At 42.4% G+C, this 16,177-nt stretch overlaps 1 protein-coding gene across 3 annotated transcripts in view; it reads right to left on the reverse strand.

The window, feature by feature from the left end:
* Positions 1 to 131: 131 nt before the first annotated feature.
* LOC307196530 (activator of 90 kDa heat shock protein ATPase homolog 2) overlaps positions 132 to 16,177 on the reverse strand; it is a 29,480-nt gene continuing 13,434 nt past the window's right edge. Inside the window, exons 3-9 of one of the 3 annotated variants that reach the window (XM_079941562.1) lie at positions 5,884 to 5,969; positions 3,920 to 4,034; positions 2,755 to 2,843; positions 1,955 to 2,065; positions 1,445 to 1,546; positions 899 to 950; positions 132 to 760 (exon numbers count right to left, since the gene is read on the reverse strand). In XM_079941562.1, coding sequence (XP_079797688.1) covers positions 588 to 760; positions 899 to 950; positions 1,445 to 1,546; positions 1,955 to 2,065; positions 2,755 to 2,843; positions 3,920 to 4,034; positions 5,884 to 5,969 — 728 coding nt within the window. In that variant the 3' untranslated portion in view covers positions 132 to 587. Of the gene's footprint in view, positions 761 to 898; positions 951 to 1,444; positions 1,547 to 1,954; positions 2,072 to 2,754; positions 2,844 to 3,919; positions 4,035 to 5,883; positions 5,970 to 16,177 lie in introns of all 3 variants that reach the window. The other 2 variants (XM_079941563.1, XM_079941561.1) reach the window with 2 other exon arrangements.

Below are 16,177 nucleotides of genomic sequence, written 5' to 3' on the forward strand. Positions count from 1 at the left end.
TCCATTATATTCTATTTCATTAGAAGCATAGTGGCAGTCCAAAAAGTACCTTTTTCCATAGACTTTTCAATCCTCACCACCCTGAAGTGCGTAACTGCTGCAGGGAGAAGCATAACAATACAGCCAACTCGCCCTCACTTCAGCATGCTTCTAAATGCAACATGCCACTGTTTCACTACCTAAGAGCTACACACCTTAAAAAACCCTTAAGTAAAATAAAGGAATAGTATTAACATGCCATTTATTTTTTGTCTTCCTGAACTAAAATTACAGCTAAAACAGCAAGCTTGCTAGGACGAGCTTTAGCTTGGGACACTTCAACTATCTGTACTCAGGGACTCAATCTATTCCCAGAGGAGCATCTATGGGAGGTAAAATACCTAATTTCACATTGCTTGCTTTTAACTCAGTGCAGAGTCTAGTCATAGTAAAGATTCAAACAATGCTTTCAAATGTAAGTTCATGGATTTCATTCAATATAAATTAAGAGTATTTGTTTTCTTTTTTTAAAGGAATGACAGAGGGAAGAGGTAAACGTTACACTTTTTCTGCTTACAAAATGTAATGCCCTTATAAAATCTTCTAACTCAACCATTTAGGGTGATCAGCTGCAGTAAACCTTGTATTTCTTCAAAATGCTGCTTCTGCCAACAGAATTTCATGTTCTCTTCTTCACAGACAGGAACTCCTTTACAGTCCAATTGTAATTCCGTCTGCCCTAGAGTAGGCACAAAATTCAGTGCAACTATTGCATAGTGTTCTGGAAGAAAAAAAGGAAAGCTTATTACTGCATTATGAAAAGAAAAATTTATCCATACAGTACCACTATTTGATTTTCATAGTGGGGGGGGGGAACCGAGTGTTTTTGGACTTAAAACAAAAGGTGCTAATAACATACCTTCTGGCCAGTTCCTACATCTCCATTTCATGACGATCTTTTTATTTGTTAACTGAAAACAAAGGGGAAATTCCACTGAAAAAGCCCCTATGTACAAGAAGTAATCAGTGAACAACGTACACTCCCATCTTCCAGTTTATATGCCAGCACCATTGAGAATTCATTGTCCCTAGTGCCAAAATGTAACGGCAGTAACATCAAGGACAGAAGCGTGACAACCAATGCAGAGCTGATGTCAACGGCAAGGCAACTGACATTTGGCAACACACACCCTAGTGGCAGAAACCTGAAACTTCTAGACCAAGAGTTGGGAGAAATTATACTTGTGTCTTCTAAAATCATAAACATTGCACAATTACTGTGAAACTAAAGCTTCAGCTTTTAGTATATATAACATTTATTTTCCCTGTAACCAACTTTATAAAGTGGTCAAGTTTCTGTGAACTCAGATAAAAACCAAAGCACATTTAAAAAAGGCATGAATAAAGCAATATTAACAGAAGTCAGTCCCAGCTTAACTTTCCTTTAACCTATAAGATTACTTACCAGTTCTACATATTCACCAGTGATGTTCCCATCAAACATTTGGAATTTCCTTCCCTTTTCAGCTTCTAATACAGCAGGAGATTTAGAAAATTTTTGCACCAACTAACCAAGCAAAACATACAATAGACATGTTATTCCGGCATATGCTACCATGTTTTTAACCTAAATGTAAAGTACTAATATAAGCTACTGTGGTTTGTGTTTGTTTAATTGTGAATACATAGCTTTTAATTATAGCATTCTCTTTCTCTCCCTTTCAGAGGAAGAAAGCTCAGTAAATTGCTCCAAACCCCTCAATGCTGATAAATTCCCCCCAAATGCCCATCATTTACCCCCCTCAAATCTTTAGGATAACTTCCCTGCCTCAAGCTATCCTAAAGATTTCTAGATCTCTTCAATCAGAAAAACACGGCCATGCAGGAAACCATGAACCAGCTTCAGTTCTTAGTGGTGCAGGTGTATTTTCTCCCAATGTCAGCATTTCAGATCCTGGCTTGAGATGTGACTTACATCTTTCACAGTGAAGATTCTGTAGAGCTGCTCAATAGCTGTGTCAAACAGTTCCGTCATGTGCAGTGCCACAGTAGGAATCCTTACGCCCAGCTCCACTGGAGAGGAGGCCTGAATCTCAAAAGAAAAGATTCCAAAGCATAATTATTAGCATGACAAGAGATTCAAAAAATTCAGTCTTCCAGTCTTAGTAAAACACCAAAATGTCCCCAACACTATCCCTTCCACTAAAAGCCTTTTTAGCACCACCAATCCTACCTAGTCTTTATTTTGGAAACAGTTCAGTGCTCCTTAGCTCTGTTCCACTCCCAGGCTATGGCTTCACAGCCCAAATCCTACTTGGATATGTAAATATGACCCAGGGAGCATAAAGATAAGCAGGTGAAAGATACCAACCAGCACTTAAGGCCAAAGGGTGTCAATTCCCCATCACCAGATTCCGAGAACAGGATCTAAAACCTCCCAATCCTCCAAATGTCTGGAGAGAAGTTTCTTCCATCGTGGTATGTGACCTCAAAGTCACCTGCTGTTATTGTTGCCTACCGAAACAACACTGCCTTTACAACAGTCTTGAACTAAATTCAATATTTATCCCACAAAAAGGATCCCTTCCATCAAGGATGAAAGTCTCATTTCATCATTTCCCCCAAAATGGCAAGGGATGCAAGGGTGGATTAACTGGCCCATCTCAATATCCTTCATAGTTCTCCATCATCACAAGGCTGTTTAGAGCTTTGAAGCCCTCTCATTAAGCACTTCCTTTCTCCCCCTCCCTACATGTCTGCCACCAGAGATCATACCTGCAAGGTAGTCTCACTCAGTTTCCTTTTAACAGTCAATTCCTGGGTTGCCATAGCTTTGGTTGGTAAAATCATTCCCATTGTAAATTCTACAAAGAAAACGTATGAGAAATGGTTTTAATAAAGAACTTTTTACTTTTCAGCACAAATACTAAGGCAGAAAACTGAAAATAAGATATAAGAATATAAAGGAACTGATATTTGTAAAAAGAATTCCTATAGTGTTTTGAGAATTTCAAGACCATTCTGTATTTTTTACATATAAAACTAATCATTAACCTGAGTTCCATGGCAACAAATGCCTTTTATCCTTTTCTTTTTATCAAATGCCTCACTTTTATCTAGTTCTTGATAAAATAGCATAATTTCCAAAGGTTGTTTTCCAAAAAGCTCCATTTTATACACCTAACTACTAATAGCTTTATGGCCTTCACTTACTGTCAAAGCCAGACACTTGGCTTATTGCTTCACCATCACTTCACAAAGCTTGGCCTCACAGTATTCAAGCCTGTGGGCCAGCAGCGTGTGTGATCTCGTAGGAAAAGTGTAAACCCCAAACCCATCTATGTCAATGCCTAGATACTCAGCAGAGTCCAAGGATGAGGTGCAGACATACATGCCCTGCTGGCTATTTTACCTGGCAGGTAACTTCTCTAATTTAGGGAAGAAGACAATAACCTCAATTCCACACAGTGAAAGGATTAAATAAGTCTCAACTACACCTGTAATACCTGCAGTCACTTTCATTCACTCATTCAACAAAACTTAAGCACCTACTACATGCCAGGCATTGTGCTAGATGCTGGAGATATAGCAGTGAACAAGACAGGCTCCTTCCATGCTTCATGGAGCTTACAGTCTAGCAGAGAAGGCAGACATTAAACAAATAATTATAAAAACAACTGATAAAATAATTATCATTCCAGAAAACCCAACAATTCTGTAGGCAAAATGGTTCACGCTGTGTAAAATACTGATAATCACTAATTATGGTCTAACTCATAACTAGCTCTCAACCTCCAGACTACAATTTATCCTGCAGCATACAGAATTGTTTTTAGAGCTTTGGAAATCAGCCTAACCTGGGAATCCAGACCACAGTGCAGAGCATTATTTGGGTAAATGGAAAAGGGACCCTCTAGTTCACAAGGGATGCCTTCTTTACCCGTCTTAAGTGCCTTCAGGTAATCTCCAAGGGCTTCCCTGACCTTGGCGGTGCCTGCAGTTTTCATAAGATCCTTCAGTATATTCCCATCTCCTTTCTTTTTACTCACGTTCACCTACAAATCAGAAAAATACAAACCTAAGAAAAATCTGGTTTGACATAATCTTATAATACTGGGACATATGGATGAGGGAACTGTGATGGTGAGGAAAGGGAAAGAAGTGGATGTAAGAGACGTGACAGGTTTTCTTCATATAGTTTGAGAAGATGTAAGGGATTTTTAATCAAGGGTCCATTGACCTGGTTGGTGGCCAAATCTTGAACGGACTTCGTAGAATGTAAACCCCCCAATTTGCGTACGTTTTATGTATATATATATATTATATCGATGATGTAGTCCATGGCTTTCACAGGGTCTAGAAATGCGCTGTCTAGTATGGTAGCCGCTTAGCCACATGTGGCTACTGAGCACTTGCAATGCGGCTGGTATGATGTGAGATGTGCTGTAAGTGTAAAATAATATACACCAGACTTTGAAGACTTAGTACCAAAAAAGAATGTAAAATAACCTCATTAATAACTTTGATACTAATTACATGTTAAAATGATATTTTTACATTTTGGGTAAAATAAAAAATATTAAAACTAATTTCATCTGTTTCTTTTAAATTTTTTAACATGGCTGCTAGAAAATTTTAAGTTCCTTATGTGGCTTGCATTATATTTCTGTTGAACAGCGCTCATCTAGAACCCCAAAGCCAGTGTAATTAGGAAAACCAAGTTCCCAATACCCTGGTCTTGGGCTACATTTTTTTGTCAGGGAGGAGAGTTGGGAAAGGGAGAGGAGGAGGGAGAGGAAAGAAAAGAGGGAAGGATGGAAGGAATGGACAGGAGAAGAGAGGGGGAGACAGGGAGAGGGAAGCGTCAAAGTGCTGCTCTGGGGATGCCTCTGTAGTAGTCTCAGAAGGAAGAGGTGTTGGTTTGAAATATCTAGCGTCCCTGTGATTCGGTTGAGTTGGGCCTGCTCCCAGGCCCCAGTTCTAATCTGAAGAGTTTGTTCTGTAATACTATTGTACCACAGGCTGAATCTAAAAGACCAGTTTAATATGCTGCTGAAACACTTCTCAGCTGATGGATCTGAATACAGCAAAGTGAAATCACAGCCCGAGGGCAACAACCACACAGCTGAAGGTATGTCCGAGACAGCCCCACTTTTACAGCCTTTTATAACCTTTAAGAAAGGCAACTCATAGTGGCTCAGCGTAACTTAGTTTTTATATCTCGAAGGCCTTCACACTGAATACGTTCACAAATCAAAAAAGACCCTGTATCAAACTATCTTCATTTGGCAAATACAGCTGCTGTACAAATGGTCTCGCCCCAAAACCAAGCTTTTGGCTGAAAGAGGGCACTAACTGTAAACCAAGCATGGGAGTTACACAGGCTCTATCTCCCAAGACAACCGGAAGAGCCAGTCAAAAGCAACACACACTAATTTACTAAAACACGTGGTATAACCAAGGGAGATCACAGCGAAAAGCTGAGAATTTTCACTATTGAAGGGAAAGAGCAACGATGCAGAGGAGAAGCAGCAAAATCACATTCACCAAGCTGTGCAAAATACCTGAGCACTTTCCAGTATGTACACTGTCATGTGTATCTGAAAGGTGAATTAACCCAGTGTCACAGATGAGGAGGCCACGGACGGTGCAGTCACCTGCCTGGGCCCGACTCCTGGTCCACAGGGGTCTAGGGCCTCCCCAGTGTGCTCTTCCTCCTGCACCACTCTCCCACCCCACGCTGCGCCCAGGTACAGCTATCCTCCTCGGCAAACGAGCCCTCACTGCTCACCAAAACTACCGCACAAGCACCACACAGTCCGATTAACAGTTTTTCAAATGCCCAACATGTCTAACAGAAACTTGATTTAAAAAAAAAAAAAGAAACTCCATCAGATACCTCACCTCAGTGTCATCTACTTCATTTTCTTCAGACAGGTTGGGTATTTCAATCAACCCCTTGTGCTTCACACCAGATTCTTTAATTATACCTAAAATGAGCAAAATACGTTCCTCAATTACAAAGTAACAGCCAGTTTACGTACACCTGCCCTGCCTAACTGAACGGCCCACCCTCCTCACAGGGCACCGCCACCATGGGGACGAGGCAGGCCAAGCCTTCCCCACCACACACGCGCCCAAACCAACCCTGCTCCCCTGGCCTACATCACAGGTAAGCACCCTACGAAGGCAGGGGTAAGAACCTGGCAAGTAAAGTGCACACACGACCAGGGGCCACAGGGAAGCACGGGGCTGGAGTAAACGGCTCTGTTAACCAATGTTTCTTCTTTCATCCCCCAATATTCTTTACCAAGTCAAAGCAGGATAAAGGGCTGTCTTGAAGAGGAGTCACAACAGGAGGGACAGGAAGGCAAAAAGGGACAATGAGTTCTGATCACAGAAAGAGTGAGGGGAGGCAGGTGTGGCCTGGGGAAGTTTGTGTGGACTCTATGCAGCTGGTTTCTTTCGAGACCAGAGTGTTGACTTCAATGACGACATCAAGATGGTGACAGGTTATTCCCAACTTCAGTCCCCCTCACAAAAAAGACCAACTAGCTGCTATCCATGGACAAGACACCACTGTGAAAATCCCAAAACCCAGAGGTGAGGCTGAACACTCTCCTGGACCAGAGGCAGAAAAGGACTGCATTAGAAGGGTATGAGGAGTGGTTTAACACTCTGACCAAACTGCCCCTCCGCCAGGCCAACACAGAACCACACTGAGAGGGCCCCACTGCAGTTTTTCCAGTAGGAAAAGAGGGCAGAAGGTGGACATGCAGGTCCCCGGCACTGTTGGATGTTTCCTGGGAGGGCCACTGGGGTCTCGACTCATGGAGACCACTGGGAATCAGATAGGGATGGAGAAGGGGGGCAGGGCTTTCAGCAACCAGTGCTCAGATCTGGATGGGCCATGCTCCTGTTTGCAGCGGTGCATGAGCAGAACTCAGCTGGCAAATTCTGCCTGATCTGGGTCCCCAGGCAACAGGCCAAAGCCAGCTGTGGAGCCCATTCTACCGCCCTACAAATTCATAGCTCCACTCAACTGCTGAGTGTAGCTTCCCATCCAGGAAGCCCAACCAGAGAACGTGGGCAGCCTTGGAGCCCATCCAAACAGCCCCACTTGGGCAGGGAGCCAAGCCAGCAGCCCTGCCCAACTGTTGAGCATAGCCTCTGGCCCTGTGTAACCAAGGGGCCTGAACAGTGACCCGAAGCAGCCTCGGAACCCAGCCTACAGCCCTGCCCAACTGCTTAACACAGCTTGTGGCCTTGTCCAGACGAAGAGCCCAGCAGAGCCCCCACCCCGCAGAGAACAGTCTCTAGCCTCCCCACCTGCGGGATACAGCTGGAAGCCCCTCCTGACCAGACAGCGCAGCCTGCAACCTTGTTCAACAGCTGAGCACACTCAGCACCCTACGGATGCTGAAGCCAGGCCTGCAGACCTGCCCGACTTCAAGGCACAATCTGTGTCCCCCACCTGGTCACAGAACACAGCCTGAGGCAAGGTCCTACCATGAAACCCTGCCTGCAGCCCTGCCTGAACACAGAGTCCAGCCAGCAGCACCATCTGGTCGGGGAGCATAGCCTGAGACCCCCCTCAACCTGCAGCAATGGCAGAGCCCAGTCCATAGCCCTGCCCAATCAGAGTCCAACCAGTGGCACCACCCTGCCAGGGAACACAGCCAGTGTTCCACAGACTGGAACCAAGGGTAACTGCAGAGCCCAGCTAATGGCCCCATGTAACCATGGAGCACAGCCAGCAACCCTGCCTAGTCAGGGAGCCCACTCAGCAGCCCTGCTTAAACATGGAGCCCAGTCGACTCACCCAACCACAAAGCCCAGCTACTGGGAATCCCCTATCCTGACCTCAGAGCACACTCAACTGGAGAGCCTGACAGCAAGCCCTGCCTGCCCATGGACACTACTAGTTGACACATCCAATAACCCAAGTTGAATGGTGAAGGTTTTTCCCTGCCAAAGCAAACCTGTAAAACATGGAAGAAGAGACCACTTACTTATACACACACATACCAGTGCAAGGAATCAAGGCTCAAGAAAAATCAGGTAAGCATGACACCACCAAAAGAATCAAATAAAGCTCTAACAACTGACGCAAAGAAATGGAGATGTATGAACTGTATGACCAGGAATTCAGAATAAACCTCTCAAAGGATGTAGTGAACTATAAGAACACACAGACAACTAAATGAAATTAGGAAAATAATGCATGAACAAAATAAGTTCAAAAAAGAAACAGAAATCATTAAAAAAAAACAAAGCCAGCAAAATTCCTGGAGCTAAAAAATACAATGACTATACTGAAGAATTCAATAGAGAGCTTCAACAGCTAACCTGACCTAGTAGAAGTAAACAGTTAGTAAACTAGAAGATGGGTTATTTGAAATTGTCCAGTCAGAGAAACAAAAAAGAAAAAGTAATGAAAAAGAGTGAAGAAACAATATGGATCTCATGTGATACCATCAAATGAAATAACACATGCATTATGGAAGTCCCAGAAGGAGAAGAGAAAGGGACAGAAAGTCTATTTAAAACAATAATGGTTGAAAACTTCCCAAACCTGAGAAGAGAAATGGACATCCAGATTCATAAGGCCCAAAGGACCTCCAAATAGGTTGAACTCAAAAAAGGCTGCACCAAGACACATTACAGTTAAATTGTCAAAAATCAAAAACAAAAAGAATTTTGAAAGCAGCAAGAGAAAAGCAACTCTTCACATACAAGGGAGCTTCATAAGGCTACAGGTGGATTTCTCAACAGAAACTTGACAGGCCAGCAGTGGGATGATATACTCAAAATACTGAAAGCAACAATATGTCATCCAAGAATACTATACCCAGCAAAGCTGTCCTTCAGAAGTAAAAGAGAGATAGAGACTTGCCCAAACAAACAAAACCTGAGGGGGCTCAATGTCATTAAACCTGCCTTATAAGAAATGCTAAAGGACATTCTTCAAGCTGAAATAAAAGGATGCTAGTTAGCATCATAAAAACATATGAATGTGTAAAACGCACTGGTAATGGTAAATATACAAAGTCAGATGATCTAATATTGCAATGGTGGTGTGTAATTCTCTTACAACTCTACATTAAAAGTTAAAAAACAAATGAATTTAAAATAACCATAACTATGAGAATTTGTTATTGGATACACAATGTAAAAATATGTAAACTGTAACATAATAACCTAAAATGTGAGGGGGGAAGAAGTATAAATTTCTGTATGCTATCAAATTTAAGTTATCAGTTTAAATAGGGTGTTATAAATATATTTTATATACACCTCAGGTTAACCACAAAGGAAAAACCACAAAAGATTATGATAAAGGAGTCAAAGCATACCAGCACAAAAAAGCAGCAAATGACTAAAGAGCTGGCAAGAGAGGAAGCAAAGAAGACAGGATCTATAAAACAGTTAGGAAAGAATTAATAAATGGCAATAGTAAGTCCTTACCTATCAATAGTTACTTTAAATATAAATGGATTAAATTCTCCAATCAAAAGGCACAGAATGCCTGACTAGATGAAAAAAAAAAACAAGATCCAACAACATGCTGCCTACAAGAGACTCATTTTAGCTTTAAGGATACACATAAACTGAGAGTAGAGGGATGGAAAAGATACTTCAAGGAAATATTAACCAAAAGAAAGTAGGAGTAGCTATACTTATATTAGACAAATAACACTTTAAGCTAAAAATGGTCAAAACAAACAAAGAAAGTCATTATATAATGCTAAAGGTGTCAATTCATCAAGATATAATAATTGTAAATATTTATGCACCTAATACTGCAGCACCTAAATATATAAAGCAATTACTTAGAAAACTTATAAGGAGAAATAAACAGCAATACAATAATAGCTGGGGACTTTAAAGCCCTACTCTCAACAATGGATATATCATCCAGAGAGAAAACCAATAGGGAAATATCAGATCTGAACAACACTATACATGAAATAGACCTAACAAACATATACTGAACATTCCATCAAAGAGCAACAGAATGCATTTTTCTCAAGCACCCACAGAACATTTTCTAGGATAAATCATAAGTTAGGCCACAAAACAGGTCTCAACAAATTCAAAAAGATGGAAATTATAGTAAGCATCTTTTCCAACCACAAATGGTATTAAACTAGAAATCAGTAACAGAAAGAAAGCTGGAAAGTTCACAAATACATGGAAATTAAAATACTCCTGGGCTTCCCTGGTGGCACAGTGGTTGAGAGTCCGCCTGCCGATGCAGGGGACGCGGGTTCGTGCCCCAGTCCGGGAAGATCCCACATGCCGCGGAGCGGCTGGGCCCGTGAGCCATGGCCACTGAGCCTGCGCGTCCGGAGCCTGTTGCTCCGCAACGGGAGAGGCCACAACAGTGAGAGGACCGCGTACCGCAAAAAAAAAAAAGGGCTTCCCTGGTGGCGCAGTGGTTGAGAGTCCACCTGCTGATGCAGGGGACACAGGTTCGTGCCCCGGTCCGGGAAGATCCCACATGCCGCGGAGCGGCTGGGCCTGTGAGCCATGGCCACTGAGCCTGCGCGTCTGGAGCCTATGCTCCGCAGTGGGAGAGGCCACAACAGTGAGAGGCCTGCGTATCGTAAAAAGAAAAAATAAAAATACTCCTGAACCAATGGCTCGAAGAAATCAAAGGGAAAATTTAAAAATATCTTGGCACAAATAAAAACGTAAACACAAACACTTATGAGATGCAGCATAACCAGTTCTAAGAGGGAAGTTTGTAGCTATAAACTCATACAACGACAAAAAACAAGAAATATATAAAGAGCCTGACATTACACATCAAGGAACTAGAAAAAAAACAAACTAAGCCCAAAGTTAGCAGAAGAAAAGAGATAACCAGCAATCTACAGATTCAATGCAATACCTGTTAAAATTCCAATGGCGGACTTCTGGGAAGATGGCGGAAGAATAAGACTCGGAGATCACATTCCTCCCCACAGATACACCAGAAATACATCTACACGTGGAACAACTCCTACAGAACACCTACTGAACTCTGGCAGAAGACCTCAGACCTCCCAAAAGGCAAGAAACTCCCCACGTACCTGGTTAGGGCAAAGAAAAAAAATAAACACAGACAAAAGGATAGGGACGGGACCTGCACCAGTGGGAGGGAGCTGTGAAGGAGGAAAAGTGTCCACACACTAGGAAGCCCCTTCGCGGGCGGAGACTGCGGGTGGCGGAGTGGGGGAGCTTCAAAGCCACGGAGGAGAGCACAGCAACAGGGGTGCAGAGGGCAAAGCAGAGAGATTCCAGCACAGAGGATCAGGGCCGACCGGCACTCCCCAGCCGAGAGGCTTGTCTGCTCACCCGCCGGGGCAGGCGGCGCTGGGAGCTGAGGCTCCTGCCTCGGTCGGAGCGCCGGGAGAGGACTGGGGTTGTTGGCGTGAACACAGCCTGCAGGGCGTTAGTGCACCGCGGCTAGCCAGGAGGGAGTCCGGGGGAAAAGTCTGGACCTGCCGAAGAGGCAAGAGACTTTTTCTTCCCTCTTTATTTCCTGGTGCGCGAGGAGAGGGGATTAAGAACGCTGCTTAAAGGAGCTCCAGAGACGGCGCGAGCCGCGGCTAAAAGTGCGGACCCCAGAGACAGACATGAGACGCTAAGGCCGCTGCTGCCGCCACCAAGAAGCCTGTGTGCGAACACAGGTCACTATCCACACCACCCTTCCGAGGAGCCTGTGCAGCCCGCCACTGCCAGGGTCCCGGGATCCAGGGACAACTCCCCCGGGAGAACGGCGCGCCTCAGGCTGGCAACGTCACGCTGGCCTCTGCCGCCGCAGGCCCGCCCCGCACTCCGTGACCCTCCCTCCCCCCGGCCTGAGTGAGCCAGAGCCTCCGAATCAGCGGCTCCTTTAACCACGTCCTGTCTGAGCAAAGAACAGACGCCCTCCGGCGACCTACACGCACAGGCGGGGCCAAATCCAAAGCTGAACCCCTGGGAGCTGTGAGAACAAAGAAGAGAAAGGGAAATCTCTCCCAGCAGCCTCAGAAGCAGCGGATTAAAGCTCCACAATCAACTTGATGTACCCTGCATCTGTGGAATACCTGAATAGACAAAGAATCATCCCAAATTAAGGAGCGGTGTGGATGAAAGGCTCTTGGTGCTGCAGCCAGGAGTTAGTGCTGTCCCTCTGAGGTGGGAAAGCCAACTTCAGGACACTGGTCCACAAGAGACCTCCCAGCTGCACATAATATCAAACGGCGAAAATCTCCCAGAGATCTCCATCTCAATGCCAGCACCCAGCTTCACTCAACGACCAGCAAGCTACAGTGCTGGACATCCTATGCCAAACAACTAGCAAGACAGGAACACAACCCCACCCATTAGCAGAGAGGCTGCCCAAAATCATAATAAGTCTACAGACACCCCAAAACACATCACCAGACGTGGACCTGCCCACCAGAAAGACAAGATCCAGCCTCATCCACCAGAACACAGGCACTAGTACCCTCCACCAGGAGGCCTACACAACCCACTGAACCAACCTTAGCCACTGGGGACAGACACTAAAAACAACAGGAACTACAAACCTTCAGCCTGCAAAAAGGAGACCCCAAACACAGTAAGATAAGCAAAATGAAAAGACAGAAAAACACACGGCAGATGAAGGAGCAAGATAAAAACCCACCAGACCTAACAAATGAAGAGGAAATAGGCAGTCTACCTGAAAAAGAATTCAGAGTAATGATAGTAAAGATGATCCAAAATCTTGGAAATAGAATAGACAAAATGCAAGAAACATTTAACAAGGACCTAGAAGAACTAAAGATGAAACAAACAATGATGAACAACACAATAAATGAAATGAAAAATACTCTAGATGGGATCAATAGCAGAATAACTGAGGTAGAAGAATGGATAAGTGACCTGGAAGATAAAATAGTGGATATAACTAATGCAGAGCAGAATAAAGAAAAAAGAATGAAAGAACTGAGGACAGTCTCAGAGACCTCTGGGACAACATTAAACACAACAACATTCGAATTATAGGGGTTCCAGAAGAAGAAGAGAAAAAGAAAGGGACTGAGAAAATATTTGAAGAGATTATAGTTGAAAACTTCCCTAATATGGGAAAGGAAATAATCAAGTCCAGGAAGCACAGAGAGTCCCATACAGGATAAATCCAAGGAGAAATACGCCAAGACACATATTAATCAAACTGTCAAAAATTAAATACAAAGAAAGCATATTAAAAGCAGCAAGGGAAAAACAACAAATAACACACAAGGGAATCCCCATAAGGTTAACTGCTGATCTTTCAGCAGAAACTCTGCAAGCCAGAAGGGAGTGGCAGGACATATTGAAAGTGTTGAAGGAGAAAAACCTGCAACCAAGGTTACTCTACCCAGCAAGGATCCCATTCAGATTTGATGGAGAAATTAAAACCTTTACAGACAAGCAAAAGCTGAGAGAGTTCAGCACCACCAAACCAGCTTTACAACAACTGCTAAAGGAACTTCTCTAGGCAAGAAACACAAAAGAAGGAAAAGACCTACAATAACGAACCCAAAACAATTAAGAAAATGGGAATAGGAACATACATATCGATAATTACCTTAAATGTAAATGGACTAAATGCTCCCACCAAAAGACACAGATTGGCTGAATGGATACAAAAACAAGACGCATATATTTGCTGTCTACAAGAGACCCACTTCAGACCTAGAGACACATACAGACTGAAAGTAAGGGGATGGAAAAAGGTATTTCATGCAAATGGAAACCAAAAGAAAGCTGGAGTAGCAATTCTCATATCAGACAAAATAGACTTTAAAATAAAGCCTATTAGAAGAGACAAAGAAGGACACTACATAATGATCAAGGGATCAATCCAAGAAGAAGATATAACAATTGTAAATATTTATGCACCCAACATAGGAGCACCTCAATTCATAAGGCAAATACTAACAGCCATAAAAGGGGAAATCGACAGTAACACATTCATAGTAGGGGGCTTTAACACCCCACTTTCACCAATGGACAGATCATCCAAAATGAAAATAAATAAGGAAACACAATCTTTAAATGATACATTAAACAAGATGGACTTAATTGATATTTATAGGACATTCCATCCAAAAACAACAGAATACACATTTTTCTCAAGTGCTCATGGAACATTCTCCAAGATAGATCATATCTTGGGTCACAAATCAAGCCTTGGTAAATTTAAGAAAATTGAAATTGTATCAAGTATCTTTTCCGACCACAACGCTATGAGACTAGATATCAATTACAGGAAAAGATCTGTAAAAAATACAAACACATGGAGGCTAAACAATACACTACTTAATAACGAAGTGATCACTGAAGAAATCAAAGAGGAAATCAAAAAATACCTAGAAACAAATGACAATGGACACACGACGACTCAAAATCTATGGGATGCAGCAAAAGCAGTTCTAAGAGGGAAGTTTATAGCAATACAATCCTACCTTAAGAAACAGGAAACATCTCGAATAAACAACCTAACCTTGCACCTAAAGCAATTAGAGAAAGAAGAACAAAAAAACCCCAAAGTTAGCAGAAGGAAAGAAATCATAAAGATCAGATCAGAAATAAATGCAAAAGAAATGAAGGAAACAATAGCAAAGATCAATAAAACTAAAAGCTGGTTCTTTGAAAGGATAAACAAAATTGATAAACCATTAGCCAGACTCATCAAGAAAAAAAGGGAGAAGACTCAAATCAATAGAATTAGAAATGAAAAAGGAGAAGTAACAACTGACACTGCAGAAATACAAAAGATCATGAGAGATTACTACAAGCAACTCTATGCCAATAAGATGGACAACCTGGAAGAAATGGACAAATTCTTAGAAAGGTACAACCTGCCAAGACTGAATCAGGAAGAAGTAGAAAATATGAACAGACCAATCACAAGCACTGAAATTGAAACTGTGATTAAAAATCTTCCAACAAGCAAAAGCCCAGGACCAGATGGCTTCACAGGCAAATTATATCAAACATTTAGAGAAGAGCTATCACCTATCCTTCTCAAACTCTTCCAAAATATAGCAGAGGGAGGAACACTCCCAAACTCATTCTACGAGGCCACCATCACCCTGATACCAAAACCAGACAAGGATGTCACAAAGAAAGAAAACTACAGGCCAATATCACTGATGAACATAGATGCAAAAATCCTCAACAAAATACTAGCAAACAGAATCCAACAGCACATTAAACGGATCATACACCATGATCAAGTGGGGTTTATTCCAGGAATGCAAGGATTCTTCAATATACGGAAATCAATCAACGTGATACACCATATTAACAAACTGAAGAAGAAAAACCATATGATCATCTCAATAGATGCAGAGAAAGCTTTTGACAAAATTCAACACCCATTTATGATAAAAACCCTGCAGAAAGTCGGCATAGAGGGAACTTTCCTCAACATAATAAAGGCCATATATGACAAACCCACAGCCAACATCGTCCTCAATGGTGAAAAACTGAAAGCATTTCCACTAAGATCAGGAAGAAGACAAGGTTGCCCACTCTCACCACTCTTATTCAACATAGTTTTGGAAGTTTTAGCCACAGCAATCAGAGAAGAAAAGGAAATAAAAGGAATCCAAATCAGAAAAGAAGAAGTAAAGCTGTCACTCTTTGCAGATGACATGATACTATACATAGAGAATCCTAAAGATGCTACCAGAAAACTACTAGAGCTAATCAATGAATTTGGTAAAGTAGCAGGAGACAAAATTAATGCACATAAATCTCTGGCATTCCTATACACTAAGGATGAAAAATCTGAAAGTGAAATCAAGAAAACACTCCCATTTACCACTGCAACAAAAAGAATAAAATATCTAGGAATAAACCTACTTAAGGAGACAAAAGACCTGTATGCAGAAAATTATAAGACACTGATGAAAGAAATTAAAGATGATACAAATAGATGGAGAGATATACCATGTTCTTGGATTGGAAGAAGCAACACTGTGAAAATGACTCTACTACCCAAAGCAATCTACAGATTCAATGCAATCCCTATCAAACTACCACTGGCATTTTTCACAGAACTAGAAAAAAAAATTTCACAATTTGTATGGAAACACAAAAGACCCCGAATAGCCAAAGCGATCTTGAGAACGAAAAACGGAGATGGAGGAATCAGGCTTCCTGACTTCAGACTATACTACAAAGCTAC

The sequence above is a fragment of the Stenella coeruleoalba genome (assembly GCF_951394435.1).
Source record: "Stenella coeruleoalba genome assembly, chromosome: 13".
NCBI classification, from domain to species: Eukaryota; Metazoa; Chordata; class Mammalia; order Artiodactyla; family Delphinidae; genus Stenella; species Stenella coeruleoalba.